Source organism: Aspergillus multicolor (genome assembly GCF_047715735.1).
Source record: "Aspergillus multicolor strain CBS 133.54 unplaced genomic scaffold BDW74scaffold_3, whole genome shotgun sequence".
In the NCBI taxonomy this organism is placed as follows: domain Eukaryota; kingdom Fungi; phylum Ascomycota; class Eurotiomycetes; order Eurotiales; family Aspergillaceae; genus Aspergillus; species Aspergillus multicolor.
In genome coordinates, this window is record NW_027395954.1 from 1,766,804 (window position 1) to 1,792,418 (window position 25,615).

A 25,615-nucleotide genomic window follows, 5' to 3' on the forward strand; every position below is an offset into this window, starting at 1 on the left:
TGGATTACTTCGGAGCAAAGAGAGCTTGTTATACCTCGCGGGGAAGCTGAATAAACACCTAACAGAGAACGCAACTATGATTTCGTCAAACGACAATAACATTTTAGAGCTGAAATGAGTGAGCAAAATCGCCTCATCTTAGAGCATGCTCGAAGTGTCCGGACCATGACGCCAGAACCGTACTCTAGTCAAAACGAAATATGTCTATTCCTGATGGAAATATATTGAAGAAATCTAGCAAGCTCCAGTCTGGACGCAATGAGGAGTAAGCATAGATGCAAAAAGAAAGACTCAAATTCCAAATTGTGGTCGATCGAGCATAGTGATTAGAAAGGTAATAAGTATACACGTAATCAAAGCAGAAGGGCCATACGGCTGGTATCGATCAGGGGAAGACTCGCTAATAAACAAAAGATGACAAGCTAGGGAATTAGCAGAAAATCCAAGCGGGGGCCGTGTATATGTCGCGATGATGGGGAAGATGGTGGAAATCGTGAAGATGAGATCAGGTCATGGTGTTCATGAGTAGGGTATAAATATGATTGGAGGCAAGTAAGATGATCATGTACTCTGATGAATCTGGAGGGCGTTCGAAGAGGAATCAGATAATGGCCCAGGATTTTCAGCGTTGGCTTGCTCTTCTTCCTTCCTCCTCTTCTTTTGCATCTTTTTCATTGCTTCTTTGGTGAGCTGCTGGCGGAACATTCGTTCAACCACGTCCTTCTTGCGAGTTCTGCGATCTCCGATCATAATCAAGACACCTCCAGTGATGTTACAAGTAATCGAGCAGCAAAGAATGACGGTGGTGAGGGCGAACGGCCGTACGTGGTAGCTAATACCCCATGTACACGCCCCCAGAGCTATCTGGAGAAGCGAATGGCAGTCCAGAAGCACCACAATAGCGATGAGGATGCGTTGCGGGAAAGCATGATGTGTGATGGTTTCGTGGGGTTTGTAGAAAGTATGAGACTTGGCGAATTTGGCCTGATGATGCTGGAGTTTGGCCTGTTGTTGAATGCTGAGCACGCTAAATTCATGTTCATCCTCCTTGGGGAGTTCTCCAGCTTCGAGATCAGCGTCGGCTTGCGCCTCACCCCTCGATGGCAAGTCATTTTTATCCTTCAGTTCCGGGAGGCGACGCTTTTTGCGAATTCTCCATGTTAAAAAGGTGTAACGTGCGATAAATATCATGTGGTAAGTATCGACTGCACGGAAAGGCGCCAACCCATCGCCCATAATAGCGAAGAGTGCTACCAGTACATTGTCAATAACGTTGATGATGTATGACTGTCGACCTCCAACGTTGATCCAACCTAGTTTACTTGTTAGTGTACAGGGTGAACAGAATTTGAGAAATGCCGCATACCGATAAGGAAGAGCACCCAGGCAAGTCCAAAAAGGGTGATGAGGGTTGCATATAGTGTAATCAAGAACCCAAGAGCTGTTGCGAAAGAATTAGCAGACGAACTCGGACAGATTGGGGGGTACATCATACGTTTGCGCACGTATTTACCAAATCCTTTCATAGACCGCTTGAACTTTGAGCGACGCGAGTGTAGCATGTGTCGTACATGGTCGTTCAACTCTTCTATGTCCTGATATGACCAGCCTTCAAGATTGATTCCCTCCGGTAGGACGGCAAAACGAGGCTCTCCGCCATCTAATACAGAGGAGATACTAGTAATCGGTCTCTCCAAAGCAGGCCGCAGCTCTAGTCCTTTGGTTGACTCCTTGTCATCTTCTTCTTCTGTAGATGTTGTCTCTTCTCTGTCTAACTCATGTGGAGGCGAAAGGGTATATGTCTGGTTGCGGTTGATGAGCGAACCCAGATTCGGAACAAACAGCGAATTCTGAACATTGGTGAGAGTGGTAAGAGCCGACACTTCCGGATCTATCTTGGGGTTAGTGCTAAACCCTGAATAGCCTGACAAAAGTATAGCCTGAGTATATCACCTACCAATAACATCTAGAACATCCACAACATGAGGCTCATACTCGCGAATCGGGTTCCCTGTCATGGGTGTACTGCCGCTAACAGTCGACGCTCGGTTCCTCGAGAACCTGTGCAGAGCCGCTTCGCTTTTCCTCCGCACAGCACTTCTATTGTCTCTCGGCTGTGGTTCCTGCTCCAAGGGCTGGCTCGGTATCGGCGACGGTCTGACGAACTCCGAGGTCGGACGACGCCCGCTTGCTGGGCTTTGAGGCTCCTCCATCACAGTATGCATAGGCTCCCCAGGCTGAAGCCGTGGTAGTAATGTCGTTGGAGTGGGTGCAGACCACCGTCCAGGCCTGGGTTCGGAATTGCTGCGACGGCGGCCGCCTTCGAACGGGTCGCTCTTCTCCTCACGGGGAGACGCAGGGTCAATCGCGACAGATGCACGCGAACCATTGTTTCTGAAGCTGAAGCTGAAATTGCTGTTGCCAGGCTGAGGCGATGCGGCGGACTGGATGAATGAAGGCGGGCGCGTCAGGCGAATTGATGAGCGGTTCGAGTGATTCGAGCGGATTGATGCCGCACGCGGCCGACCAGGCGGATTACTCGATGACGTCGCTTCCTGGATGGAAGGACTGCCCGATGAAGCCCGTCGCGGCTGCGGTCGGGGAGCAGCTAAATGATCCGGAGACGGGCCTGCCGGCTCTATCGGATCCATTGCGAGAATTTGGTGATGTGTTTGATGGAGAGGCGATGGGGAGAAAAAGGACTGAGGTGAACCAAGATAAAGGCAGCATTAGTCAACCCAGTCCAGAGTTCAGGGTCCCGCTGGAATCCGCTGCGTCCCGCCAAGAGCTTTGGCGCATCGTCCAGCAAAACAATTCAAGAGCATGGGGATCATGACATCGTCTGTGCGCGTTTGGGAGTCCATTCTCGGGGGTTGACTGGCTTAAAGTGGGATCTTTCTGCAGAGATGATGAAACAACATTCTTTCCGTTGGCGCCTAGACTCTCTATGTTGAAGTTCCGCCCTTTGTGCCTGTTTCGGGCCCGGTCGTATGTACTCCAGGACTTCAATGCTCCATTTACGAAATGTCTTATTTGCTCAAACGCTATTTTCCTCTTGTGTTGTCAGGCTGGATAGAAATGCATGATGTGTTCTTTGACTCTTTCTTCTCTTTCCAACAGCTTGGATCCTTTTTGCTCCTGTTCTTGTGTTGCAGTGTTTGGCATATTGTAAAGCAGGACATCTTGTCCACCAGGTAAGCCAGCCAGTGCTGCTTCAATTCTTTCTCAGCCATCTTGCTGAATCACTTGGGCAGTGTGTTGTGCTTTCAATCGTAACACCAAGACCACCAAGAAATTGTACCAAGGGACGGGAAACGTATTCATTCGCTCAACCAGGGATCTAATTGCTCTCCCAAGAAGATCCGGACCTTCGAAAACAATGCTGATGGCAACCAAAATGATCGAAATCGCTCCCCAGAGAAAAGAGTCTGCTTTCAAGCTCCTGCCAAGCAGAGCCACACGAATACCCAGTCAAACCGCACCTCACTGAAGAGGACATCTCCATACACCGAGGAGTTCTTCGCCAATATGGCGGAGACTATCGTCTCCAGCTTCCCGTACACGGAGTTTGCCAAAGGAAATAGATGTATGACGAAAGACGTTATCAAAGCGATCAGAGCCACAGTTTTCGAGCCCCTATGCAAGCCATCAATGGAGAAAGCTTCAAGCTCTGAGCCCGCGAATGCCGCTTCTACAAGTACAACTTCGCCTCTGCCGGTGACTTCTCAACCTAACCGCCCGACAGTGCGTCATGTACCCGGGCCAGGGTCGGCTTCTGATGCACCTTCACATTTGACCGGGGCTTCACAACCTGGACGCCCGAAGGTGTTCCATATACCCGGGCAAGTGCCAGTGCCTGATGCGCCTTCACTTCGGATGAGGAAAGATCAACAGATGGAGAGTAAAGTCGAAGAGGATGAGGATGAGAGGTCTACGAAGAACAGCAATGACAATGCGAGGCCGACATCTGCCGTCTTTCAACCCTTGAGTCTGTCAGAGAGCTGTCGCGGTACCAAAAAGCGCAAGACGGTGGTACCAGCTGAAAGACTGCTCGTACAGCAGAACATTTTCAGCAAGTATGTCCCTGTCAATCCCGAAACATGAGATCAGCTCTCCTGATACTGCTGGCAATGGAGTGTTGCAATATACCTATCTCTCGCTCCATCCTTTTTGGTCCTCTGATGTCCATGTCTTGGTTACTTTTGTTACATCGCCGGAGCGCTGTATTCTAGCGTGCAGCTTGGTGTGAAGCCACTTAAACTGTGTCTTTATAGAGAATAGACTAAGGGATATCATCGAAATGCAACAGATCTGAACTTGGAATGCCTGATACCTATTCTTTACAGTATCCGTATACCCCGACCCTTTTCCATGCTAAGGCATAAATTTTATTTGCAATTCCTGCTTCCTTCGGAACAACAAAGCTAGAATCAATTCGCATCCACGACTTAATTCATCACTAGCAGCTGGTAGTTACGCTCCCTCTACTCTATGCAGTCCACATCTACTAATGTTTACATTCTATATTAAGTTCACATAACCCCTTGCCCACGGCCGTAATCATGATGTCAGAGGCCCGGGAACATATGCCAGTGTATAACTCCCCCTCGTTGCTACATTTTATTGCAGAAGAACCTCAGCAGTATTCTTGAGCTATCACGCACAGAAACAAAATGCCATCCACAACATCGCCCCACCCCGATCAACGAGGCGTTGAGCCGCATCCCGCACCACCGCGCAACATCAACGGCAACGTTGATTACGAGCCTCACCCCGAGAACTCCATTTCTATCTCACCAGAGCGAGCAGAGATCCAAAGACATATTCTTTCTCTTTATGGCGGAAGTGCCTCGAAAGAAGATATGGATGTTTACACCGAGCAGGCCATCTACGACGACCCGTTTAGTTATTGCGATACGCGGTATGACTGCCTCTGTGTCTCCGTGATTCCTCTTTTTATCTTTCGTTATGACATGAGGGACAGTAACACTCACTGAAAATAGGTACAAAATAGCAGGTCAATGGTACGGCGTACCCAAGCTATTCCCCAAATCTGAAACCATTGCCACGGAAGTCACTTCGTCAACGGAGAACGAACTTGTGTGGAAGCAGCGCCGGAAGTATACGCTGGCGGGCATCCATGCGTCAAAAGTTGCAGATAGTCTGGTCAGTTTAAAGCTGCAGAAGAGTGGGCCTGCGGAGAAAGTTGTTTATCACAAGGATATGTGGAATGAGAAGGATTATTCTCATGACGGGCTAGGTGCCGCCATCAAGAAACTGCATGGGTAGGATGATTGAACCTTTGTTCTTTGTTTGTTGTGGATATTCAAGGTGCTGACGGTGTACTCCTTGCAGGGATAAGTTGACCCATGTCACAAAGCCTCCAGAGTCCGTTTAGAGTGGACCTGGAGATCAATATGTGAGAAAGCCAGGGGGCGTTTCTTGTGGGGTGATTGTAGTGTCCATACCCATCAAACAATAATATGCCATAACACATTGTCGTTACAACACTCTGTCTCTCTCCGCTGCAAGTCAGTTTTAATCAGAGGAGAAGCATCTCAGATCCGTACTTTTGCTGCGGGATAGAGCAGTAGGCGATGATCATGTTTGCAGGTGGGCCGGCCTGGCCCACGTTGGCGTCATTGGTGCCTTAAGGCAGGTGTCTGTAAACGGCTTAGTCAAGCAAGGATCCAGTTTCCTTTTTCTCGCTCCTTCTCCTTTCTCGCCCGCCGGACCTCATCTTGATCCTTCCTCTCCAAGGTAAATCGTTATCGAGTGAATCCAGACTTTCCGTCCACAACCCCCCCCGTATCTAGGGCACCAAGCTACCCTTCTCCTCCCCCCTCGCAACTTCAATCAATTTCAACCCAAAGGGCAGCCAACAAGCTCTCCTGAGTCATCGACACACAATTCGGTCATCCTCTCCACCGCCAATCCTCAGACCACCTATCTTCTTCAGAACTTGACCCTTTGTGTCCTCAGCCTTCAAGATGTCTACTGCCGTCGAAAACACTACTCCCGACAACCAGGCCTCCACTGTCCCTACCACCGAGGCCTCCAACGGCTCTGCCCCCGCAGCTCAGTCCGCCGCCGATGCTGCTGCTGTCAGTGCTGATGAAGGACGTCGGTTGTACATTGGGAATCTCGCATATGCGACCACTGAGGGGGAGCTTAAGGAGTTCTTCAACAGCTACACCATGTGAGTGTTTGCCCTTGTCTATCTCTCTCTTCCCCCTTTGCCCGCTCAATGCGTTGCCGTCGTTGGAGCTTTGGTCGAGTCTCCCAATAGGGTAGCGTACCGCTTCGCTTTCACCACACTACTTGACATTGACCATAATCGCCCACGCGGCGTTTCTGGCCTTGAATTTGCAAGCTTTCTCGAGCTTCATCCATTTTAGTAGCTAACATTAGTCCTAGTGAGAGCGTTTCCATCCCTGTGAACCCTCGCAACAACCGCCCCGTTGGCTATGCTTTCGTCGACCTTGCTACCGCTACCGAAGCTACTGCCGCCATCTCAGAACTCTCTGGAAAGGAGATCCTTCAGCGCAAGGTCTCTGTTCAGCTTGCCCGCAAGCCGGAGCCTGCTGAGGCCAAGGCTGAGGGTGCCGCAAGTGGCGGTGAAGGCGCTAGCGGCAACGAGGGCCGCAAGAGGGCGGGAGGACGTACTCGTGGTCGTGGCCGTGGTCGCGGCCGTGTTGGCCGTGGAACACGCGGTGGTCGCTCGGTATGTTGCTATAGCCTCCTTGTTCCCCCCGCAACACTCGGTAGACGACGGCTAAACATCTCTTTGACAGGCTCCGGCTACCGAGGGCGCTGAGGAGCAGCCTACCACTGCTTCCAACGAGAATGCTCCTCTTGCTGAAGTCACCAACCAGAACGATGCCGTTTCCGTCACCGAGTCTGGCAAGCCTGCCCGCAAGCCCAGCGCTCGTCCCCAGAAGCAGCGTGGTCCTCCCGAAGATGGCATTCCTTCTAAGACCAAGGTTATGGTGGCGAATTTGCCTTACGACCTGAGCGAGGAGAAGGTACGTTCTCATAGTATCATACCTTGCTATTATGTGATTGCTAACCCCCTCCTAGCTGAAGGAGATCTTCGCCGCCTACCAGCCCGTCTCCGCTAAGATCGCTCTCCGTCCCATTCCCCGCTTCATGATCAAGAAGCTCCAGGCCCGCAACGAGCCCCGCAAGGGTCGTGGTTTTGGTTTCGTCACCCTTGCCTCCGAGGAGCAGCAGGAGAAGGCTGTGCAGGAGATGAACGGAAAGGAGATTGAGGGCCGTGAGATTGCTGTCAAGGTCGCCATTGACAGCCCCGGCAAGGAGGACGACGCTCCCGCTGAGACCACTGAAGAAGCCACCGAGGCTCCGGCTCAGGAGAACACCGCTCCTACCACTGCCACTGCCACTGCTTAAATGACAAGGTCGTTTCTGTCCTGAACGAACGCGGTTTCTATCCGACGATAGGTATTCGGACGCCATATTAAGATATCGAAATCGGAGGCCGTTTTACGTATGGGATATCTCTATAGTAAGCGTTTCCAGGACGCGCTACTATGCAACAAAGAGCCAAGAAACTTCAAAAAAAAACAACGAAAAAATATTCATGAATCTTATTCCTGTCCGGCGCGGTCCTAGGGAATGAAAGTAACGCGAAGATGCACTCTTTTATGCGGGTTATATACGGATTGCCGCCAGGCTTCGTATTGCCAGGACTGAAAATGCCGTAATGTGTGGTTGATGGAGATGTGACCTGATGACGAATCTTGCTCTTCTGTTATATTGTATCTTAGCACCATTTAGTTTATGAGAAACGCAAGGCTGGCCTTGTTCTAGTCTTGTTCTTGACTGATTTTCCTCGAGTGTTCAACGGTTGTAGATCGCTAGGTATGGAGACAGCCTTGGTTGACGGTTATGACGAGAGGCCACTCCACAGCTCTTGGCACCATTGTTCCTCTCTCTGGCCGAACCCCGTCTTCTTGCCCAACCTGTCTTTCAATCTACTTCTTACGCTCGTTTGGCTCTTATTAATTCGGCTGCACATAATATTAGATGCTCTGCTGAAAAATTCTCGCATACACGGAGACAAACGTTTTTACAAGCTGCGCACATAGCTTTGCTACCAGTGGCCTGAGGGCAAAGGAGCAATCGACGCTCGAGTGGCTATCTACTCTGTACTCTCATTACATATACCACGTATTATTCTATATATCCTCACACTATGTCACGAATGTGGGAGGTCGATCCGGAGACGAAGGCCAAGGTATGTCCCCTGCCCTGATTTTGTTAGTGCTATCCCAGCTCCTTGCAGTCCAGTATGAGCTCGAGTCTTTAGCTAACATATACTGTCATTTCCCATTTACAGCTCCTTCAATACTCGAAAGTCAATGGAAATGACCGGTGTTGCGACTGCGGCGCACCTTCTCCCCAATGGGTATGTCCTCTGCTTTCCCGCATTCCATATACAAACTCATTTGTAACCGGGTTATACTAATACAATCGGCCTGCTCGCGTTAGGCCTCGCCGAAATTTGGCACCTTTATCTGTCTCAACTGCGCAGGCACCCACCGCGGGCTGGGGGTGCACATCTCTTTCGTCCGATCAATCACGATGGACGCCTTCAAGAACTCCGAGACACATCGCATGGAATTAGGGGGGAACGACCCCTGGAAGGAATTCTTTGACTCCCACCTAATTACACAATCTGAGGGCCGCACATTTGAAGATTCAACGATCAAAGAGCGATACGAAGGTGAAGTCGGCGAGGAGTGGAAGGAGAGACTAAGCGCCAAAGTCGAGGGGCGAGAGTACGTACCTGGACAGCGACCAGCGCAACCGGCAAAGAAAAGCTCCGTTGACGTCGGGAGCTCGAGATCCAGTACTCCTCTTTCGAATTCGGGCCCTGTCAGGGGCTCTTCGTCATCCCCCGCTTTACAAGAGGGTCTTGGTGGGGTTGAGGGCGCTCCGAGTCGGAAAGCACGCAATGAGGCATATTTTGCAAAGATGGGGTCTGAAAATGCGAACCGGTCGGAATCGCTCCGCCCTTCTGAGGGTGGCAAGTTTACTGGCTTTGGCGGAGGGTTACCTGTTGAGGAGACACCGAAATCACGGGGTGGGAACGGGATGCCGGCCTTGGATGACTTCCAGAAGGACCCTATGGCAGCATTGACGAAGGGCTTCGGCTGGTTTACAACGACCGTAGGGAAGAGCGCGAAGACAGTCAATGATTCGTTTATTCAGCCCACCGCGAAGACCGTACGTATACCGTCTCCCTTTGCACCAATTCATGCTACAGTTTGACGTACATGTACGCTAACGACGCAACAGCTTGCCGAATCTGACTTTGCCGCCCAGGCGCGCCAACACGCCACCCTGTTCGGACAAAACATCCAAGTCGGTGCCCGCGGCGCTGCGGACTCCTTTAACCGCTTTGTCGAGGGATCAGACACTCCCGCCACTCGGCGCGGACGCGCCGAGCCCGAGCGCAAGGACTTCTGGGACGACTTCTCTTTGCTAGGTGCTCAAGACAACCACCGCAGAAACGCATCCCGATCAGGCGCTCTTGGGACGGCAGCGATGAAGCCCGGCCCAGGTGCTACCTCGTCCGCCACAGCCTCAACATCTATTGGTTCGGGGTCGGGTTCTACCCCGGTAGGCTCAAGCGCCGGCATGGGGAGAGGAACATCTCCCACGCACGGGTCAAGAAAGAGTCAGGATGACGGGGCGTGGGATGATAATTGGTGATTGGTGATGAGTATAGATCAAGGATGGTTAGACGGAGTAATTTTCGTGTTTCATGTGTATATACGTCTATAGTAGCGTTGCGCTGTTTTTGGGGGTATGATACATTATCAATGCATGCACTTTTCTTCCGCTTGGCCGGGTCCGATGGGTTCTATACGCTTGGTCTAGAGTTGCGATATCAATATAAATCCTTGGAACTATTGGTCATCCCGATGTTCTTTCGCCGATGTTCATGAATAAGGTAAATTAAACATATATATATATATAAGCCGCACAACGAGGAACCGCAACTGAAGCCGACATTACATTTGGAAGAATATATAGATATACACATATTTGAAAAGTATCATATATTCAATACTTTTGCGTAGGAAAGCCCTTGGAATCGATTAATAAAGTCGATTGGACATTGGCCGGGCCAAAGATTCAAGAAAGTCGTATTATCCATCACAATTTGTATACAACGTCTTGTTCTGAGTGGTACAAAAATTATCTCATACATAGTATTACAGATCATTCTACACTAATACCCACCTCTCAACTCTGTCAACACAGCTTTTTGTCTAGGGGGGCTCATCTTCTCGAACCGATCAACACTCATGACAAAAGTGCCTCGCCCCGCGCTCAAGCTTCTCAGATGCTTAAGATACCCTACCATCTCCTTGAGCGGGACCTTAGCGGTGATGGTACGTGGCCGATTTCCAGAGTCAGAGGATGGCAGCGCACCGACGACAGTGGACGACTGGAAGGGGTCGGGAGGTGCATAGACCCTGGCGGGGTCAATAGAAGGAAGGTCAGGTTCAGGATCTACTGTTTTGGTGTTCGGTGTGGAGAGGTCTGTTGATGTGATGGGGATGGCCTCGTCTAGCGAGACAATGTGGCCACCGCGGGAGGAGGAGATGTCGTGGATGACAGCGCCGAGGCTGGCTTCGTCGATGCTGATGATTACGTTCATGAGGGGTTCCATGAGGCATGTTCCTGGTGTGGCGGACGCGGATGCCGGGTTGGAGATGAGATTAGAGAGGGCTGTGGAGGTTGCGAGGCGAGCGGCGGCGGAGAGAGAGGAGGTTGTCGTTTCGTTGCCGAAGATGTGGGTTGTTGGGTTGAGCGTGAGGGTGACGCGGGTGTTGTGCATTGGGAAGGTGAACTGTGGACCGCGGGCGAGGGCTGCAAGGCAGCCGTTTTGGAGGGCGGAGCGAACGGCCTCGACGTCGAGGCCTGGGGGGAGGATAGGGCTTTCTTCAAGGCCCTTCTTGTTGGTTTCGACTTGTAGTTCAGGCGCGAGGATGACGACTTGGTTGCCGTTTGCAATGTCGATGGAGAGGGCTGTTGGGTCGGGGGGGAGGGAGGTTTCTGGATCAAAGGGTTCAACCAGTGCGGTGCATCCAGCTTTACCCTTGCGGCCTGCGATCTCTCGGTCGAAGATCTTTGTGACGGGGCCAGAGACACCTAGTGGGCATTCGCGGTAGCCGATCTCAATGGGACCCATGGTTGCCTTGGCCTTGAGGTCGTTGATGAGTCGATCACGGGCGATCTCTAGGTGAAGCTCTCCCATGCCGCTCAACAGCGTCTGTCCGGAGTCCTCGTCGATACTTACATGGAGACTAGGGTCTTCACGCAGGAGCAAAGATAGCGACTCATGCATTCGTTTCTCCTCCGACAGGCTGTGAGGCTCGACACTGGCAAAAAAGACAGGCGGCGGTACGTTGATGGGACGTAATTGAAGAGTATTCAGAGGTTCGGGAGGAACCTGCTTATTGGTAGTGCAAGCAACAAGCGTGTCACCGGTCCGGGCATGCTTAAGGCCCACCACAACCCCGATTTGTCCTTCGGATATGGAATCGACCTCAGCAGCGTCGTTGGCGTACATTCTCAGAAGACGAGGTGCGCGCTCCGACACGTTTAGGTTGGTGTTATACAAAAGACTGCCCCGATCCAAGGAGCCGGAATAGACTCGAACATATACGAGAACTCCTCGCTTTGCATCATTGACCACTTTGAAAGCCAGCCCACAGCCATGCAACTGCTTAATAGCACTGCGGCTATCAGCTACCAGAGCCGCCTTCTTCTTTTGCTTGCTTTTTGGCGCGGCTTTCTCCTTCTGCTCCACAAGTAAATCACCAGAGAGCAACCGCCTAAGACTCCCCTTGACACCTCCGATACTCACTTCCGGGTCTGGAGTTTCCTGTGGATTGGGAAGGAGGTCAACGACATTGTCGAGCAGCGGTTGGACGCCGATGTTGCGAAAACTGGCACCAGCAAAAATTGGGATGATTTTCCTCCCACTCCCTTCCAAGAGACAACGGCGCAGGCTATCTAAGATATCTGAAGGTGGGATTAGTAGATGATCTTCTCCGCATTCAAAGAATTTTTCCACAATCATGTCGTCGTGTTCACTCAAGAGTTCAACTAGGGCTAACCGCGCGCGGCTAAGCTCTTGCGCAAGCTGACTCTCGGCTTCGTCCAATTCCTTGAGGTTGAAACTTTTTACTGATTTGCCATCGCCTCCACCCCATCGGAGCCCTTGTAGGTTGACCGCGTCGGCAACACCAACGAAGTTTCCATCTCCTCCTTCAAACCACGGTATCTGACAGACAGCGGGCCATCCTCCAAGTCGAGAGGCGACTTCTCGTACTGTTCGCCCAAATGCCGCACCGTCTCTATCCAATTTGTTCACGTAGACAATCCGGGGAATATTGTATGTGCTTGCTTGGTGCCAAACCTGCTCAGTTTGCGCTTCAACCCCAGCTACACCATCTAAGATACACACTGCGCCGTCAAGGATGCGCAATGACCGCAAGACCTCGAATGTGAAGTCAGCGTGGCCAGGGGTATCAATCAAGTTCACCAGATGCGACGACGCAGATTTCGGCGCTTGCGGGTCAAGTTGAGTAGCACCGTTGCTCTCTCCAGGTGGCCAGTGGAAGGTGATGGCAGCGGACTGAATAGTGATTCCTCGGGCACGTTCTGCAGGGAGGAAGTCCGTAACGGTAGATCCTTCATCAACGTCTCCTATGCGTCTTGTAAAGCCGCTGTAATAGAGCATGCGCTCTGTAGTGGTCGTTTTACCCGCATCGATGTGTGCTATAATACCGATATTCCGGGTCCGGTCAAGATCAGCTTGTAATCGCGGTTGAAGTGTCGAGAAGTTTTGATATTTGGAGTATCCTGATCTCTCGAGGGACGATTTCGCCAAGGAAGAAGGTGCCCAGCACTTGATCTTGGGCTGATCGAAATATCGAGTAGCTCGGCCATTCTGGCGAGCGCGCAAAAGCAGAGCTGAGACCATCGCAGCAGCAATTGGAGGAGGCCGGAGCAGTATCTTCAAGAAATTACCGCATGTCTGTTTCAACGCACAGCAGTCGATCCGAAGTCTGACCACTCGAATTGGCTTGAAAAGAAAGTAGAGAAAGTTGAGGTACTGTTGTCGGACGCGGAGCTCCGCGGTGCCTGGCCAATCAGGCCGTGCAGGCAGCAACGACGTAACCTCCCCGGCGGCGGGCGCTCTCCAGGATCTCCTCTTTGTGCATCTCAACACCGCAACCCCTACCCCAATCTCTTGTAAAATTCTGATCTAAAGGGCCAAAGGTACGTGAAACTAATATTGATTTATAGAATTTGCTCATGTCTCTTTGCTGATAAGTGCTTTTCGCATTGCGGTGCAGACGTGGCCCTATCGGTGGCATACCTCCTACCCGACGCACCACACAAACAGGATAAGAGATGGATTACTCCAGCATTTCGCAAGACCCCGCGGGTGCCTCCCCGTGGGCCTCCCCTCGAGCTGCAGAAGCCACCTACCCTGCCTCCAGTACCAGCGATATTCCGCCTTCGCCGCTACCCCCACAACACCAATCGCCGTACGATGCGGACGGAGATTCGCGCGCTGCCGGAGTTTCCGAGAATAGGGCACCTGGAGAGGGAAATGGTGGCTCACCAAGTTTATCGGAGCGAGTACAAAACACGCACATTGGCGAAACTGGTCACCATGCAGAACAACAACGACGATCGCAAGTCCCCGCACGGTACCAAACAGCTGCTCGGCAGAATGCGAGGCAACCGGCCCCAGTGTACAAAATTCAGGCCAAGATAACCGCCTTAGAAAGAACAGGCAAAAAGGATCCTATTCTTCGATTTGATGTGCATGTATGAGGGACCCCGGACATCGCAAACTCCTCGATTCCGCATCGCTGACCACGTTTCTAGACCAATATGCCTAAGTTCAGAACTACTCAGTACCGCGACGTGAGACGAACTCACTCCGAGTTTGGCAAGCTTGCCGATCATCTTATTTCGGCCAATCCCGAGGCCTTTGTTCCTGCTGTACCTGCGCCCTTGACGCCAGCTGGAGCTGGGACCGACGAGGACGAATTCCGCGTGAAGGCATCCATGCAGCGATGGCTGAACACTGTATTGAGCAATGAAGTTCTGATCCAGGATGATGAAGTCGTCTTGTTTGTCGAAAGTGACTTCGGTTATAGTCCCGTTGTCCGCATGAAGCAACCCGCAACAGGCGTCCGAAGGAAAGTCTTGAAGCAGTTTGCACCGCCGCCTGATGACACACCGGAGCTGCAGAATGCGCGCCCTGTGGTCAAAATGTTCTATCTCGGAACCATGGATGCGAGTCACAAAGTTGACCGTGTAGTAAAGGCTCGGCGAGGTACGTTGCAATGCTCCTCCCAACTAAGTGATTGCTGTCTTACCACCTATAGGCTTGGGTCTTGCGGAATCCGACTTCGGCGTAAAAATTGGGCAGATGCATGTACAGGAGACACATCCTGGTCTTTCTAACGCCTACCGAAAGCTAGGAAAGGTTATCCAAACGGTTGGAGACTATCATGCGGTCCAGGCTACTGCCGAGGCAACTACTCTTGGGGATCCCCTCAGTTACCACTCATCTGACGCGCTTATCGTCAAAGAGACACTAACCAACCGCCACATCCTGCTTCGGGAACTGCTTCAAGCTCAACAAGCAACGCGCAGCAAACGCGCAGCAGCGGACCGACTGAAGGTCAGCTCGTCTGTTCGACCCGACAAGGTGGACGAAGCCATTAGTGCGCTTGATGAAGCCCAGGGCCAAGAGGACTATTTGACGAACAAGACGCAACGAGTAACATCGAACCTCCTGAACGAAAAGCGCCGCTGGTTTGAACGAACATCCAACGACGTCTGGTTGAGTCTACGTGAATATACTCTGCGACAGATTGAGACCGAACGGAGAACGCTGGCGACACTGGAGAGTGTAAGACCAGATATCCGCTCAATTGACGCCTCCGGGGGTCTTAGCCGCTTGGGCCGTGAAAGCCACCCTACTGGGCGACGCCCAAATCTCGCTTCGAGCCAAGGCCCCAAGGGCGACGCTTGGAGTGGCATTCCGCGTCGCAGCGACAGCCTTGGGCGCAGCCTCAGCGGCAGCTTCGCCGCTCCTGCTCCCGAGGAGGATGAGGAGACCAATGGGCAAGGAGCCAAGGGACGTCTTCGCTCTCCTAGTGGCGTCAGCTCGATTGTTGAAGATGACGAGGACCGTCTCGATGCCCGGAATGCCGCCAGCAGACTAGCCGGCAGTACTTTCTGAGTGTTCTCGCCGTGTGTTTGATTGTCTGTTCTTGTAAACTATGAGTGTGCCTTCTCCTAGAGATTCCCCTCGCAACCATTTTCGCGACTCTGTCCCGTCCCTCTGACGCATGCCCATTATAATTGACTATATGCCGGCTTTCAGCTCTTGACTTTGAAGCGATGTTATATAACTTTATGATTCTTTTTACTTCTCAAATGCTCAACTGTTCACATAGCCGGGTGGCACGAATAATGTGTGCGCGCATAAAAGAGCACCCGGCTGCCTCTTTGTGATCGCCAAGGTCCTCAAATGACAAGGGTCCGAGGCACTGTGCAGAAGTGGGGAAAGCTCGGAGTATGAAGCCAAAAATCGACCCCGCTGTTGTATCTGATTAGATACCCTGGACATGTTACTCTTAGTAGATCCTTAGTTGCTGGGCTATTGAAGCTTTCATATTAGCATGCTGCATTGATTGTATAATGTTCAAGCTCTACCGTATACCTAGGTAAGTCGATAGTGGCTTTTTTGTTCTACAGTAGGCCATCGATTCCAGCAACTTCGTCCACCCCACACCCCACTCTTCAATCTTCCCACTGTTTGATTTCAAAGCACCCAATGATGCAATGAAGAGCTTGCCTTATAGAGCTCATCGTCCCACGTCCACCTTTCTCCCAATCTACTCACATCTCTCCTCTTTCCAACACATCTCTAAGCAATATTGAACCTTGATCAGCAACAATGGCACCCGTAAAGGCGTTTCTGTAAGTAGCCTCGCCTATGCCCAGCAGTTACTTTCACTGATCACAATAACAGCACTGGCGCGACTGGCTACATCGGCGGCGATGTCTTCTATGCTGTGACCCAGGCTCACCCTGACTGGGAGATCTCCGTCCTGGTTCGCAACAAGGAGAAGGGAGCCAAGCTTGCCAGCGAGTATCCGAACGCAAGGGTTGTCCAAGGCGACTTGGACTCAGCTGATATTATCGAAGAAGAGACCAAGAACGCTGATATTGTATTCCGTGCGTCAATGGCCCCCTTCATAAAACTACGGCATCGGATAGGAGTATAGATTGTTAATAAAAGCAGACTGCGCTGATTGCGACCACGTCGCATCCGCTACTGCCATCGCCGAGGGCGCCAGCCACCACACTACTGAGAAGCCTCTATGGATCATTCATACATCGGGAACCGGCATCCTCACGGTGGAAGACTTCCGTACAAACACCTGGGGCCTCGAGCGATCCAAGCAGCATGATGATTGGGATGGAGTTGACGAGCTCTTGAACCTCCCGGATGACTCGCTGCACCGAAACGTGGACAAGATAATCATTGAAGCTGGAACACGCGCTCCGGACAGCGTCAAGGTTGCCATTGTTTGTCCTCCCACAATCTACGGCCCCGGCCGAGGTCCCGGAAACCAGAAGAGTGTTCAAGCGTACTGGCTGGCCGCTGCAGTCCTCAAGAGGAAGAAGGGGTTCTTGGTCGGCGAGGGAAAGAATGTATGGCACCAGATTCACGTCCAGGACCTGAGTGGCCTTTACCGCCTCCTGGGAGATGCGGCGGCGGCCGGTGGTGGCAACGCTACTTGGAATGACAAGGGATACTATCTCGCGGAGAACGGTCCATTCGTTTGGGGAGACGTCCAGAGAGCTGTTGCTAAGGCAGCCTATGACAAGAAGCTTATCCCCTCGCCGGATGTCGAACCTATCAGCGATGCCGAGGTGACAAAACTGAACGAATTCGGGCTCTATGCCTGGGGAAGCAGCTCTAGAGGATGGTCGCACCGCGGGAAAAAGCTCCTGGGTTGGTCACCGAGCAAGCCTAGCTTGTTGGAGCTCATCCCGTCGATTGTTGACGTTGAAGCTAAACAAGAGGGATTGGCCTGACTTTTTTTTTGAATGCGTAACCCATAATTATTCAATCAATTGTTCTCACATCGATGATGAGAAAATAGGACATCCCAATGCCCAGACGTAGACGACAATAGATGTGTCCATTGTCCGGACAAACGCGGTTAGCGAGCTAGTCGCGCCAAGCGCAAGCTTTCTTTGCTAGCGCGCATTCAGTGAACCGGTGCTGTCACTCAGTTTTATTACGTCGGAACAGCCTCCAGCCAATTCCCGACATTCTCCCAGGCGTCGCGGTTTTCTCATCCCGCATCATATCTACTTAGGTAGTTATACCCGCATTGCAGGTTGTCTTTCCGCGATCGCAACTCCAATTCCACTTCACGCGTTTTGACTCTCGGCCACTGCCAGGAGAGCTAACCTTGCTCCACGTCTAGGTTCGCCCAATGACTCGCAACCTGTCGATAGCGCACCGGCTCTCTACCTGACCATTGGCTTTGTGAGAAGCTGTCATGGCTCCAGGTGCCGGCGGCAAGAGGAAGAAAATCGATAGGTCATGGTCTACTGACTCTACGAACGACGGTCCACGGCCTTCTCCCCATCGCCCCGGGAATCTCAACATGGCGCAACAGAACCACGGCTCGCACCCCCCCCAGTCTCGGGAATTCTTTGATGGACGTGGTAGGGGACGGAGGCAGCCTAATCGCGGTGGAAGACACAATGCGGGCCGAGCATCGAGCAACGATGGTCAAAATTTTACGGCTAATCGGAGGGACGCTGAGTCCGCTGGGAGAGAAGCATCGGAGCAACGCCAAACCAACGGAGCAACACCAACGTCATCCCAGCCACAATCTTCCCAATCACCTTTACCCTCCTCGGCTTCGGCGCAACCCCAGTCGCAGCCACAGCAGCCGTCGCAAACTCAAACACAATCACAATCACAGTCACAACCAACCCCAGCACCGCAATCGCAGACGTCGCCGGCCGTATCTGCACAGCCGCCGAAGAAACCTTTACCGCCTTATCGCTATGATTATATATTGGATGAAACGAGGGGTAACTGGGCGGCCGGCGGGAGACAGACGATTGTTGAGCGCGGGGTACAGGCAAGGAGCGAGGAAGATATCGTGACTCTGACCTCTGTCTTCCAAGAACTCATTCGCTGTGCTCTTGATGGACGGCTGCCTGCTGAAGAAGCTGGTGCCACAATCAAGGATATCCTTGGGGATGAGGTTGCTGCTGATGATGTTGACATGCAGAGCCCGGAGCAGCCATCGGCGACCCTCGATACGCCCACCCTCTTCCTCGATACCTTGTCTATCGTGACTGATTCAGACACCATAAATGATGCCCTCAAGCCTTTGGTATTTTCCACCGGAATCAACCCTGCCCTTATGCGCCTCCAACTCGAAACACCTCTACTCCAATCGCTTGGTCTTGTCCGGGAAACGTTTGCGCGCATGGGTATTCGGAAACAGACGAATCTTCTTTATCGCCAATCAAATTACAACCTGCTACGCGAGGAATCTGAAGGCTATTCTAAGTTATTGACGGAACTCTTCACGACTAGCAATAATGAACCCCCTACCGGCGAAGTTGTTGAGGATACATTCGAAAGGGTCAAGGCCATGGTAGGTGCCTTTGACATGGATGTGGGCCGTGTTTTGGATGTTACGCTTGATGTTTTCGCAGCTGTGTTGGTCAAGCAATACCGTTTTTTTGTGAAGCTGTTACGGGCAAGCTCCTGGTGGCCAAAAGAGGACGCTTCCCGTGCCAGTAATGGGTCGGGAGATTCTGGGCTTCCGAATTGGGCTTTACCAGGATCACCTGTGTGGTCAACAACCGACGAAGAACGGGCTGCAGCCACAGAAGCAAACTCCTCACGAGATCGAGAGTTCTGGGATCGAGTTCGAGAAGTCAAGATCCGAGCTTTCTTTGAGATTGGCCGCAGACCAGTGTCGGAAGCGGAACTCAAGCAATTGATCCCCGAGTCCAATAACCTGTCTCCAGAGGAAATCGACACCCGCAAATGGATCGAGCAAACAGGCACACTGCCACCCAAAGGAAGCAGAGTAGCTGCTCAGCTGCTCGGTTTCAAGCTTCGTTTCTACTCCTCACCTGCGCGGGCCAAATCAGATGTTCTTCCGGATAACCTCATCTACCTTGCGGCATTGTTGATCAAAGTCGGCTTTATCTCCCTCCGTGACCTTTACCCTCACCTCTGGAGACCTGACGACTCCATGGACGTTTTGAAGGAGGAGAAGCTGAAGGAAAAGGCTGAGAGGGAGAGGGCAGCGCGACCCGGAGGTGGAGTGAATGCTCTTATGGCTGCCGGCGCTCTTTCAGACGACACCCTACCTATTCCTCGTATCAGAGAGTCCGAAGCCCGGTCATCAACTCCGGCGAAGGATCAAGATGCGGAGAAGGCAGCCGCGGCAAAGGCGGAGGAGAACGATCTTCCTGAGCCGTCAGATCAAAAGGTACTGCTCTTGAAGAGCTTACTCGCGATCGGTGCCATTCCTGAATCACTATTCATTTTGAGCAAGTTCCCTTGGCTCATGGACGTCTATCCTGAGCTTCCTGAATTCATACATCGCATTCTTCATCACTGTCTAAGCAAGGTCTATGCGTCCGTGTGCCCACTACAACCGATCGATGAGCTTCGAGACCAGAAGCAAATACCGAGTCATGACCAGACGGGTGTCCCGAAAGGCCACATCAAACTAATTGAGGCGCCCCAGAGGCGGACACTGCGATGGGCTCAGCTGGATAAAGAGGACACGAACGACGGAACTGACTATAGGTTTTACTGGGATGACTGGTCTGACAACGTTCCCATCTGCCAGTCGATTGACGATGTGTTTGCCCTTTGCGAGTCTTTCCTAAATATATCTGGACACAAGATCGGGCAAGATTCCAGCCTGCTATCGAAGCTGGCTAGAATTGGAAAGTATAGTCTCGTTAATGACGACGCCACTGAGAACAGAGCACGATGGCAAGATCTCTGCAAACGATTATTAGTTCCTGCTATCAGTCTTACCAAGGCAAATCCCGGTGTGGTTCACGAAGTTTTTGATCTCATTAGCTTTTTCCCTCGGGATGCTCGATACAATATGTATGCCGAGTGGTATTTTGGTCAGACCTCTCGACTCCCTGACATACAGTCTGCATTCGACCAAGCGCGAGCGGAAACCAAAGACGTCCTTAAAAGACTGAGCAAGACCAACATTCGTCCAATGGCTCGTGCATTGGCGAAGATTGCCTACGCAAATCCTGGTATTGTCATCAACGTTGCCGTCGGCCAGATCGAGTCCTACGAAAACCTCATTGAAGTTGTCGTGGAGTGCGCGCGTTATTTTACCGACCTTGGCTACGACATACTTACCTGGGCGCTGATTAGCTCCCTTGGTCAGAAGGGCCGCAGCCGAGTCCAGGAGGGCGGTCTGCTCACGAGCCGTTGGCTCAATGCCTTGGCCACATTTGCTGGTAGGACGTTTAAGCGATATGCAGTGATGGATCCGAGCCCGGTGCTGCAGTACGTTGTTGAGCAACTGCGCCAAAACAACTCCACGGATCTCATCATCTTGGAGCAAATGATCAGTTCTATGGCTGGCATCATCACCGATTCCAACTTCAACGATTCCCAAATCCAGGCAATGGCCGGTGGTGAAATCCTACAATCGCAAACCATCCTCCAATTGCTGGATAAACGACATGAATCAAAAACCACTTCGAAGCGGCTTATGAAATCGCTCACAACTTCAAAGCTTGCTGGCCAGTTGCTCATCGCGATAGCCCAAGAACGACTCACATGTATCTTCAAGGAATCGGAGACTTCCTCTGAGCTCAAGTTACTGGGTAACATATTTGATGAGATCCACCGCATCTTGGCTCAGTACCTGGATCTCCTTCGCAGCAATTTGTCAGTGGAGGATTTCGACTCGTTTGTACCTGACACTGCGTCTCTCATTAGAGATTTTGGCATTCAGCCTGAGATCGCGTTCTGGATTCGACGCCCAAGCGTCGCGCAGAAGCTTATTGATCTGGAGAAGACATCACAGGATACGACCAGCGCAGCTAAGAAGGAGAGTCAAGATGTTCCTGCTCTAAAGGCAGAGGTTGAAAAGATGGAGGGAATTGATGATACCCAAACCCCGAAAGCTCCTGCCGATGACAATCAAATGGAAGTCGACGAAGAACAAACTGCTCAGGATGCCGAGACGACGCTTGACCAGAAGCCCTCCGTTGGCCCCGAAACCCCTGAATATCCGCCTCCTAACCCTGTGATGCAAGATCTCCAAGATCAAATCAGGTCTGTGTTACCTGCGGAGACTTGGAGCGTAGTTGGGCTGCCTTTCTACGTCACATTCTGGCAACTCTCAATTTACGATGTTCACATCCCTCAAAAATCGTATGAAGAGGAAATTGAGCGACTGAAAAAGAAGGTGATCTCGATTGGCAATGATCGCTCCGATATCAGTCTCGCAGGGACTCAGAGAAAGGAGCGAGAGAAAAAGCAAATCACTCAGCTTCAGGACCGGATACTGGAGGAGAATAAATCGCACCTTGTGGCGTACGGCCAAACAAGACAAAGACTACAGAAGGAAAAAGAGGGCTGGTTTGTTGGTATGCGAGGCAAGGCCGATCTGCTACATATCGCTCTGTTGGAACAGTGCTTCTTGCCGCGTCTTCTCCTATCCCCTATTGACGCATTCTACTGTTTCAAGATGCTGAAATTCCTCCACACAACTGGGGCTCCCAATTTCCGCACCGTTGGTCTTCTGGACCAGCTGTTCCGGGAACAGAGGCTCACAGCGTTAATTTTCCAGTCTACCTCGAGGGAAGCTGATAATCTTGGTCGTTTCCTGAACGAGGTCCTTCGCGACCTCGGGCGTTGGCATGCCGACAAGGCTGTTTACGAGAAGGAGGCGTTTGGAACGAAAAAGGACCTCCCCGGTTTCGCTATGAATGTTGATCCTGAAGGCAAGCCTACCACCTTCCTCGATTATGAAGACTTCCGTCGCCTGCTATATAAATGGCACCGTCTTCTGTCTTCTGCCCTGAAGATTTGTTTGAACGGGGGCGAGTATATGCACATCCGCAATGCTATCAGTGTTTTGAAGGCCATCGTCCAGAACTTCCCCGCTGTCAACTGGATCGGCCGAGACATGCATACAAGCGTGAATAACCTCAGCCAGACCGACGAGCGAGATGACGTGAAGATCCCTGCTGCTTCCCTGATTGGTGATCTCAACCGTCGCGAGAAGAAGTGGATGCTTCCCCAGGCTTTCATGACTAGCAACCAGCTACCGCTTGGGAAAGGCAGTCAACCAACTGGAAGGGCAACCCCTTCTCGGCCAGACTCGACAACTCCGACTCCTTTCAATGCTGCTGCTCCAGAGTTCAAGCCTTCTGGCGCGACTGAGTAAGTTGAACTAATAGCTAGTTTTAACACGCCAGGTGCTAACTGTAGCAATAGATCGAAGGGTGCCGTTAGAGTTGAGGGAGCTACGAGACAAGAAGTTGAGGATGGAGAGATCGAGGATGCCAAAATGGCAGATGCGCAAAGAGATGGATCAAGTGTGCAGCCACCGGCTCAGAAGCCGGCTGAACCAGAGCAGCAACAGGCAGACAAAGCAGCTAGCCAAACCCCCGTCAACGAGAACCGTCCGACAGGTGGCCCTGATACAACAACGAAGGAAGCACCTAGCAATGCCACTCGTAGGGGTCCGACTGGAGGAGCCGCTATGCCTCAGTCACGACCCTCTCCTGCGCCTACTGCGAATCAAACTCCTAGGGGCCCCGATTCTCGAAGGCAAGCGAATCTACCAAAGCTGCCCGAGCCGGACCGAACTCCTGGTGGAAGCTCGCGTTCTCAGCAGCATACAACTTCTCACCCTTACCGGGACGAGAGAGGTCTACCGCCGCGACCGGATCTTCTAGATGACCGTCGAGACCGTCTACCGGATTACGGCCGAGGAGGTCGTTTGCCTGGCGATCGTGATTTCGGTCGCTCATTTGAGCCCCCGATTAGTGATAGCAGGGGTTTTGGACGCCTGGATAGGGATCTCTCTTTTAGACCACCTATAGACGAGCCATTCCGTGGGCCGCCACCTTATCGTGAACGTCCTGGTCGGCCGCCTCGCCCTTCGGACCCTCGCGAGGGTCTTTCCGGTCCACGACCTGGTCCGCAGACGCATCCTGACCGCGCGGATCTCATTCACGATAGTTCTGATAAACCAGGCGACGGCTACCGTCGCGGAGAACCAATGCGTCAGGAAAGGGACGATCGGCGGTCTCTGCCCACGAGGCCTATATCTCCCAATCTTGATCTCCCCAATCGCCCTGAACGATTACCTGATATTCGCAAGCATCCAAGTCATAATCAGCCACCTCGCAGCGATGAAACACCAAGGGGACCGCGCAGTGACCGGCTACCTCCAGCAATTATGGAAGGTCCAGATCATCGCGATGTAGGTCGTGGCCCTGATATTCTTGGAGGACGACCGCGTCAAGCTGATCTGATTGATGCCCCCCTTGGACCAAGGAACAGGCTTCCGTCTAATCGGGGTGGGCGAAACGCGCCAGCGTCCCATTCTGCACCGGGCCCTCCTGGTAGTGGACCTGCAGTAACTGACCGTCCACCGCCAACAGGCCCTGGACGCCAGGGGATGCGGAATGACGAGCCTCCTGCGGACGCTTCGTCCCCTACCACTGATAGGCTGGAGGCAAGTGGAATCCACCCTGATCGCCTCAAGGCTCTGCAAGGACAAACTTCGGACAACGCGCACGGCTCCAGCCCACGTTCCGATCTTCCTACACCCCCGCCCGCTATCATTCCTCCTTCGGGGCCCCGTGGCGGAACTGGCCCGGGTTCAGGATCGTCTCCCCTAACTCGTGGACCCCCTGGAGGCCCAGGCTTCAACGATAGACGGTTTGCGAATCTGAACAACGTTCTTCAGCAGTCTGGAACGGCGCCTACAGACCGTGGGCTCGGTTCAACTATCCGGGGACGTGGGGCCAATCGACAGTCCGCCAGCGCTCAAGCGCAATCACCGCAGTCGGCTAGACTACCGCTCCCCGGGGCCGAAGATGGGCCGCGCTTCGGGATGCCGACACAGAATAAACCCGATGTACTCAGCGGAAGGCTGTCTGGACACTCTGAAGGCGATGGACCTAAACATCGTCAGAGTGGCGGCGGTCGTCACGAGCCTACGGATGACATAAATCCTGATGGCCGCCGATCACACCGCTATTCGACCGGTGGTAGCTTCTCTCACGACCGAGAACGAGAAACCGAACGAGAGCGGGATCGTCGTGGCGGCGATGGTGAGGGGTCGCGGAGCAGCAGCCGACGAGAAGACAGACGAGATCGCAACCGCGAGCAGAACCGTAGGAGTGATGTGCCATCAGGAGCCCCACGGGAAGAACATTACGAATCTCGTGAAGCATCCCGGCGCGGTCCCGGCGCCCGTGAGGACAACCGACGGCGCCAAAACCGCGATGCTGGCCCAGACCCCTCCCATGAGCATGAAGGGCGTCTTCGACCTCCCTCTTCGCACGGCGGACAGCCTCCTCCGCCACCGCCCCCTCCGCCACCTCCCGGTGGACCGGATGAAGGGCGTTGGAATAACAGCGGCCGAGAGCCTCGAGATCGCGATCGAAGGGGTGACCGCCAGCGTGATCGCAACTATAATCGCGAAGGTGGCAGTGGAAGCGGGCCTCACCGCAAGCGCGGACGGCCAGGGGACGAGGGCGGACATAGTGATGGAAGCAGCCGCGGGGGTGGACGCGGCGCAGGCAGCGATAACAAGCGTGCTCGACGTGGAGCTTGATCTTGATAAAACACACGCCTTCTCTTTCTTTCTTTTCTTTTCTCTTTTCTTTTCTTATATGTCTGGTCTACTTGGTGATATCATATGAGCATTGTTGACGGTGTTAAGCATTCCACTCAGTTATTTTTTCTCCTATCTATCTAGCTGGGCTTTCTCATGGCATTGGCCCATCTCATGTGTATTCTCTTCTCTTTTGACAGCCACCCATGCATCTTCTATGCACTTTTCAGGTGTCGCAGTGAGCATCGCATGTGTTACTAGATATTGGTCCAGATAGTACGCCTAGATCTGCTTTGAAGCATCGAATACGAGTAATGTCTCATCTACCAAGCTTCTTCCCTTCGTACACGATCTACATAGTAAGCCCGGTGGAGGCTCCAACTGTACACTACTGCGTCCGTGAGTCAATCAGGCTAAACGGGCCGACACTCCGACAGCGACTCGGTTGATCTTCGGGCGGCCGACCCTCCGCTTCTTTTCAGGTCATCGTCTGCCCCACGCTGATGTACTTGGCTCCGCCAATTGCGTCTTCTTCATCTTGCCATCCCCTGTTGATTTGTACAGGCCGTGGCTGAATTTCGGCGTTTCTCGAGGTTGCAGACCCCCGACAAGCCCCTACGCTTCCTCTTCAGGAAGTT

The 25,615-nt window shown here is 52.5% G+C and overlaps 10 protein-coding genes across 10 annotated transcripts; 8 read left to right on the forward strand and 2 right to left on the reverse strand.

Annotated features, from left to right (window-relative positions):
- Positions 1 to 25: 25 nt before the first annotated feature.
- On the reverse strand, positions 26 to 2,664 carry BDW74DRAFT_146468 (uncharacterized protein). Its single transcript, XM_073723355.1, has 4 exons — positions 1,958 to 2,664; positions 1,496 to 1,891; positions 1,367 to 1,441; positions 26 to 1,313 (listed from the first exon to the last, which is right to left on the reverse strand). The coding sequence occupies exons 1-4, from the start codon at positions 2,649 to 2,651 to the stop codon at positions 562 to 564; spliced, it is 1,917 nt and encodes a 638-aa protein (XP_073588107.1). The 5' UTR covers positions 2,652 to 2,664; the 3' UTR covers positions 26 to 561.
- Positions 2,665 to 2,744: 80 nt separating this feature from the next.
- BDW74DRAFT_146469 (uncharacterized protein) lies at positions 2,745 to 3,841 on the forward strand. The gene is made up of 2 exons (XM_073723356.1): positions 2,745 to 3,194; positions 3,337 to 3,841. The coding sequence occupies exons 1-2, from the start codon at positions 3,025 to 3,027 to the stop codon at positions 3,488 to 3,490; spliced, it is 324 nt and encodes a 107-aa protein (XP_073588108.1). The 5' UTR covers positions 2,745 to 3,024; the 3' UTR covers positions 3,491 to 3,841.
- BDW74DRAFT_80543 (uncharacterized protein) lies at positions 3,121 to 4,316 on the forward strand. Its single transcript, XM_073733786.1, has 2 exons — positions 3,121 to 3,194; positions 3,337 to 4,316. Exon 2 carries the CDS (start codon positions 3,529 to 3,531, stop codon positions 4,102 to 4,104), a length of 576 nt encoding a protein of 191 aa, XP_073588109.1. The 5' UTR covers positions 3,121 to 3,194; positions 3,337 to 3,528; the 3' UTR covers positions 4,105 to 4,316.
- A 251-nt stretch (positions 4,317 to 4,567) lies between these two features.
- Positions 4,568 to 5,671, forward strand: BDW74DRAFT_146472 (uncharacterized protein). Its single transcript, XM_073723357.1, has 3 exons — positions 4,568 to 4,921; positions 5,004 to 5,285; positions 5,356 to 5,671. The coding sequence occupies exons 1-3, from the start codon at positions 4,674 to 4,676 to the stop codon at positions 5,396 to 5,398; spliced, it is 573 nt and encodes a 190-aa protein (XP_073588110.1). The 5' UTR covers positions 4,568 to 4,673; the 3' UTR covers positions 5,399 to 5,671.
- Positions 5,672 to 5,739: 68 nt separating this feature from the next.
- On the forward strand, positions 5,740 to 7,938 carry BDW74DRAFT_146476 (uncharacterized protein). Its single transcript, XM_073723358.1, has 4 exons — positions 5,740 to 6,199; positions 6,418 to 6,724; positions 6,795 to 7,025; positions 7,081 to 7,938. Exons 1-4 carry the CDS (start codon positions 5,991 to 5,993, stop codon positions 7,408 to 7,410), a joined length of 1,077 nt encoding a protein of 358 aa, XP_073588111.1. The 5' UTR covers positions 5,740 to 5,990; the 3' UTR covers positions 7,411 to 7,938.
- Positions 7,939 to 7,982: 44 nt separating this feature from the next.
- BDW74DRAFT_146477 (GTPase-activating protein GCS1) lies at positions 7,983 to 9,918 on the forward strand. Its single transcript, XM_073723359.1, has 4 exons — positions 7,983 to 8,257; positions 8,360 to 8,428; positions 8,512 to 9,249; positions 9,322 to 9,918. Exons 1-4 carry the CDS (start codon positions 8,216 to 8,218, stop codon positions 9,736 to 9,738), a joined length of 1,266 nt encoding a protein of 421 aa, XP_073588112.1. The 5' UTR covers positions 7,983 to 8,215; the 3' UTR covers positions 9,739 to 9,918.
- Positions 9,919 to 10,157: 239 nt separating this feature from the next.
- On the reverse strand, positions 10,158 to 13,217 carry BDW74DRAFT_146478 (mitochondrial elongation factor MEF2). Its single transcript, XM_073723360.1, has one exon. The coding sequence runs from the start codon at positions 13,025 to 13,027 to the stop codon at positions 10,262 to 10,264; it is 2,766 nt and encodes a 921-aa protein (XP_073588113.1). The 5' UTR covers positions 13,028 to 13,217; the 3' UTR covers positions 10,158 to 10,261.
- Positions 13,218 to 13,270: 53 nt separating this feature from the next.
- Positions 13,271 to 15,756, forward strand: BDW74DRAFT_146479 (retromer subunit VPS17). The gene is made up of 4 exons (XM_073723361.1): positions 13,271 to 13,326; positions 13,404 to 13,884; positions 13,945 to 14,398; positions 14,451 to 15,756. Exons 2-4 carry the CDS (start codon positions 13,462 to 13,464, stop codon positions 15,311 to 15,313), a joined length of 1,740 nt encoding a protein of 579 aa, XP_073588114.1. The 5' UTR covers positions 13,271 to 13,326; positions 13,404 to 13,461; the 3' UTR covers positions 15,314 to 15,756.
- A 240-nt stretch (positions 15,757 to 15,996) lies between these two features.
- Positions 15,997 to 17,223, forward strand: BDW74DRAFT_146481 (putative nucleoside-diphosphate-sugar epimerase). Its single transcript, XM_073723362.1, has 3 exons — positions 15,997 to 16,056; positions 16,109 to 16,314; positions 16,382 to 17,223. The coding sequence occupies exons 1-3, from the start codon at positions 16,034 to 16,036 to the stop codon at positions 17,179 to 17,181; spliced, it is 1,029 nt and encodes a 342-aa protein (XP_073588115.1). The 5' UTR covers positions 15,997 to 16,033; the 3' UTR covers positions 17,182 to 17,223.
- A 218-nt stretch (positions 17,224 to 17,441) lies between these two features.
- Positions 17,442 to 25,307, forward strand: BDW74DRAFT_146483 (putative THO complex component (Rlr1)). The gene is made up of 2 exons (XM_073723363.1): positions 17,442 to 22,567; positions 22,622 to 25,307. The coding sequence occupies exons 1-2, from the start codon at positions 17,655 to 17,657 to the stop codon at positions 24,975 to 24,977; spliced, it is 7,269 nt and encodes a 2,422-aa protein (XP_073588116.1). The 5' UTR covers positions 17,442 to 17,654; the 3' UTR covers positions 24,978 to 25,307.
- Positions 25,308 to 25,615: the final 308 nt, after the last annotated feature.

Coding starts and splice junctions, on each gene's coding strand:
- BDW74DRAFT_146476 (XM_073723358.1), top strand. CDS start 5,991: ATGTCTACTGCCGTCGAAAACACTACTCCCGACAACCAGGCCTCCACT. Junction 6,725..6,794: donor GAACACGCGGTGGTCGCTCG/GTATGTTGCTAT, acceptor TCTCTTTGACAG/GCTCCGGCTACCGAGGGCGC. Junction 7,026..7,080: donor ACGACCTGAGCGAGGAGAAG/GTACGTTCTCAT, acceptor ACCCCCTCCTAG/CTGAAGGAGATCTTCGCCGC.
- BDW74DRAFT_146477 (XM_073723359.1), top strand. CDS start 8,216: ATGTCACGAATGTGGGAGGTCGATCCGGAGACGAAGGCCAAG. Junction 8,429..8,511: donor GCGCACCTTCTCCCCAATGG/GTATGTCCTCTG, acceptor TGCTCGCGTTAG/GCCTCGCCGAAATTTGGCAC. Junction 9,250..9,321: donor TTCAGCCCACCGCGAAGACC/GTACGTATACCG, acceptor ACGACGCAACAG/CTTGCCGAATCTGACTTTGC.
- BDW74DRAFT_146479 (XM_073723361.1), top strand. CDS start 13,462: ATGGATTACTCCAGCATTTCGCAAGACCCCGCGGGTGCCTCCCCGTGG. Junction 13,885..13,944: donor TTCTTCGATTTGATGTGCAT/GTATGAGGGACC, acceptor CCACGTTTCTAG/ACCAATATGCCTAAGTTCAG. Junction 14,399..14,450: donor TGTAGTAAAGGCTCGGCGAG/GTACGTTGCAAT, acceptor TACCACCTATAG/GCTTGGGTCTTGCGGAATCC.
- BDW74DRAFT_146483 (XM_073723363.1), top strand. CDS start 17,655: ATGGCTCCAGGTGCCGGCGGCAAGAGGAAGAAAATCGATAGGTCATGG. Junction 22,568..22,621: donor AAGCCTTCTGGCGCGACTGA/GTAAGTTGAACT, acceptor CTGTAGCAATAG/ATCGAAGGGTGCCGTTAGAG.
- BDW74DRAFT_146478 (XM_073723360.1), bottom strand. CDS start 13,027: ATGGTCTCAGCTCTGCTTTTGCGCGCTCGCCAGAATGGCCGAGCTACT.
- BDW74DRAFT_146469 (XM_073723356.1), top strand. CDS start 3,025: ATGTCTTATTTGCTCAAACGCTATTTTCCTCTTGTGTTGTCAGGCTGG. Junction 3,195..3,336: donor CAGGACATCTTGTCCACCAG/GTAAGCCAGCCA, acceptor TCGCTCAACCAG/GGATCTAATTGCTCTCCCAA.
- BDW74DRAFT_80543 (XM_073733786.1), top strand. CDS start 3,529: ATGGCGGAGACTATCGTCTCCAGCTTCCCGTACACGGAGTTTGCCAAA.
- BDW74DRAFT_146468 (XM_073723355.1), bottom strand. CDS start 2,651: ATGGATCCGATAGAGCCGGCAGGCCCGTCTCCGGATCATTTAGCTGCT. Junction 1,892..1,957: donor GGATGTTCTAGATGTTATTG/GTAGGTGATATA, acceptor ACCCCAAGATAG/ATCCGGAAGTGTCGGCTCTT. Junction 1,314..1,366: donor CTGGGTGCTCTTCCTTATCG/GTATGCGGCATT, acceptor CAAGTAAACTAG/GTTGGATCAACGTTGGAGGT.
- BDW74DRAFT_146481 (XM_073723362.1), top strand. CDS start 16,034: ATGGCACCCGTAAAGGCGTTTCT. Junction 16,057..16,108: donor GCACCCGTAAAGGCGTTTCT/GTAAGTAGCCTC, acceptor TCACAATAACAG/CACTGGCGCGACTGGCTACA. Junction 16,315..16,381: donor GAACGCTGATATTGTATTCC/GTGCGTCAATGG, acceptor TAATAAAAGCAG/ACTGCGCTGATTGCGACCAC.
- BDW74DRAFT_146472 (XM_073723357.1), top strand. CDS start 4,674: ATGCCATCCACAACATCGCCCCACCCCGATCAACGAGGCGTTGAGCCG. Junction 4,922..5,003: donor TTTAGTTATTGCGATACGCG/GTATGACTGCCT, acceptor CACTGAAAATAG/GTACAAAATAGCAGGTCAAT. Junction 5,286..5,355: donor GCCATCAAGAAACTGCATGG/GTAGGATGATTG, acceptor TACTCCTTGCAG/GGATAAGTTGACCCATGTCA.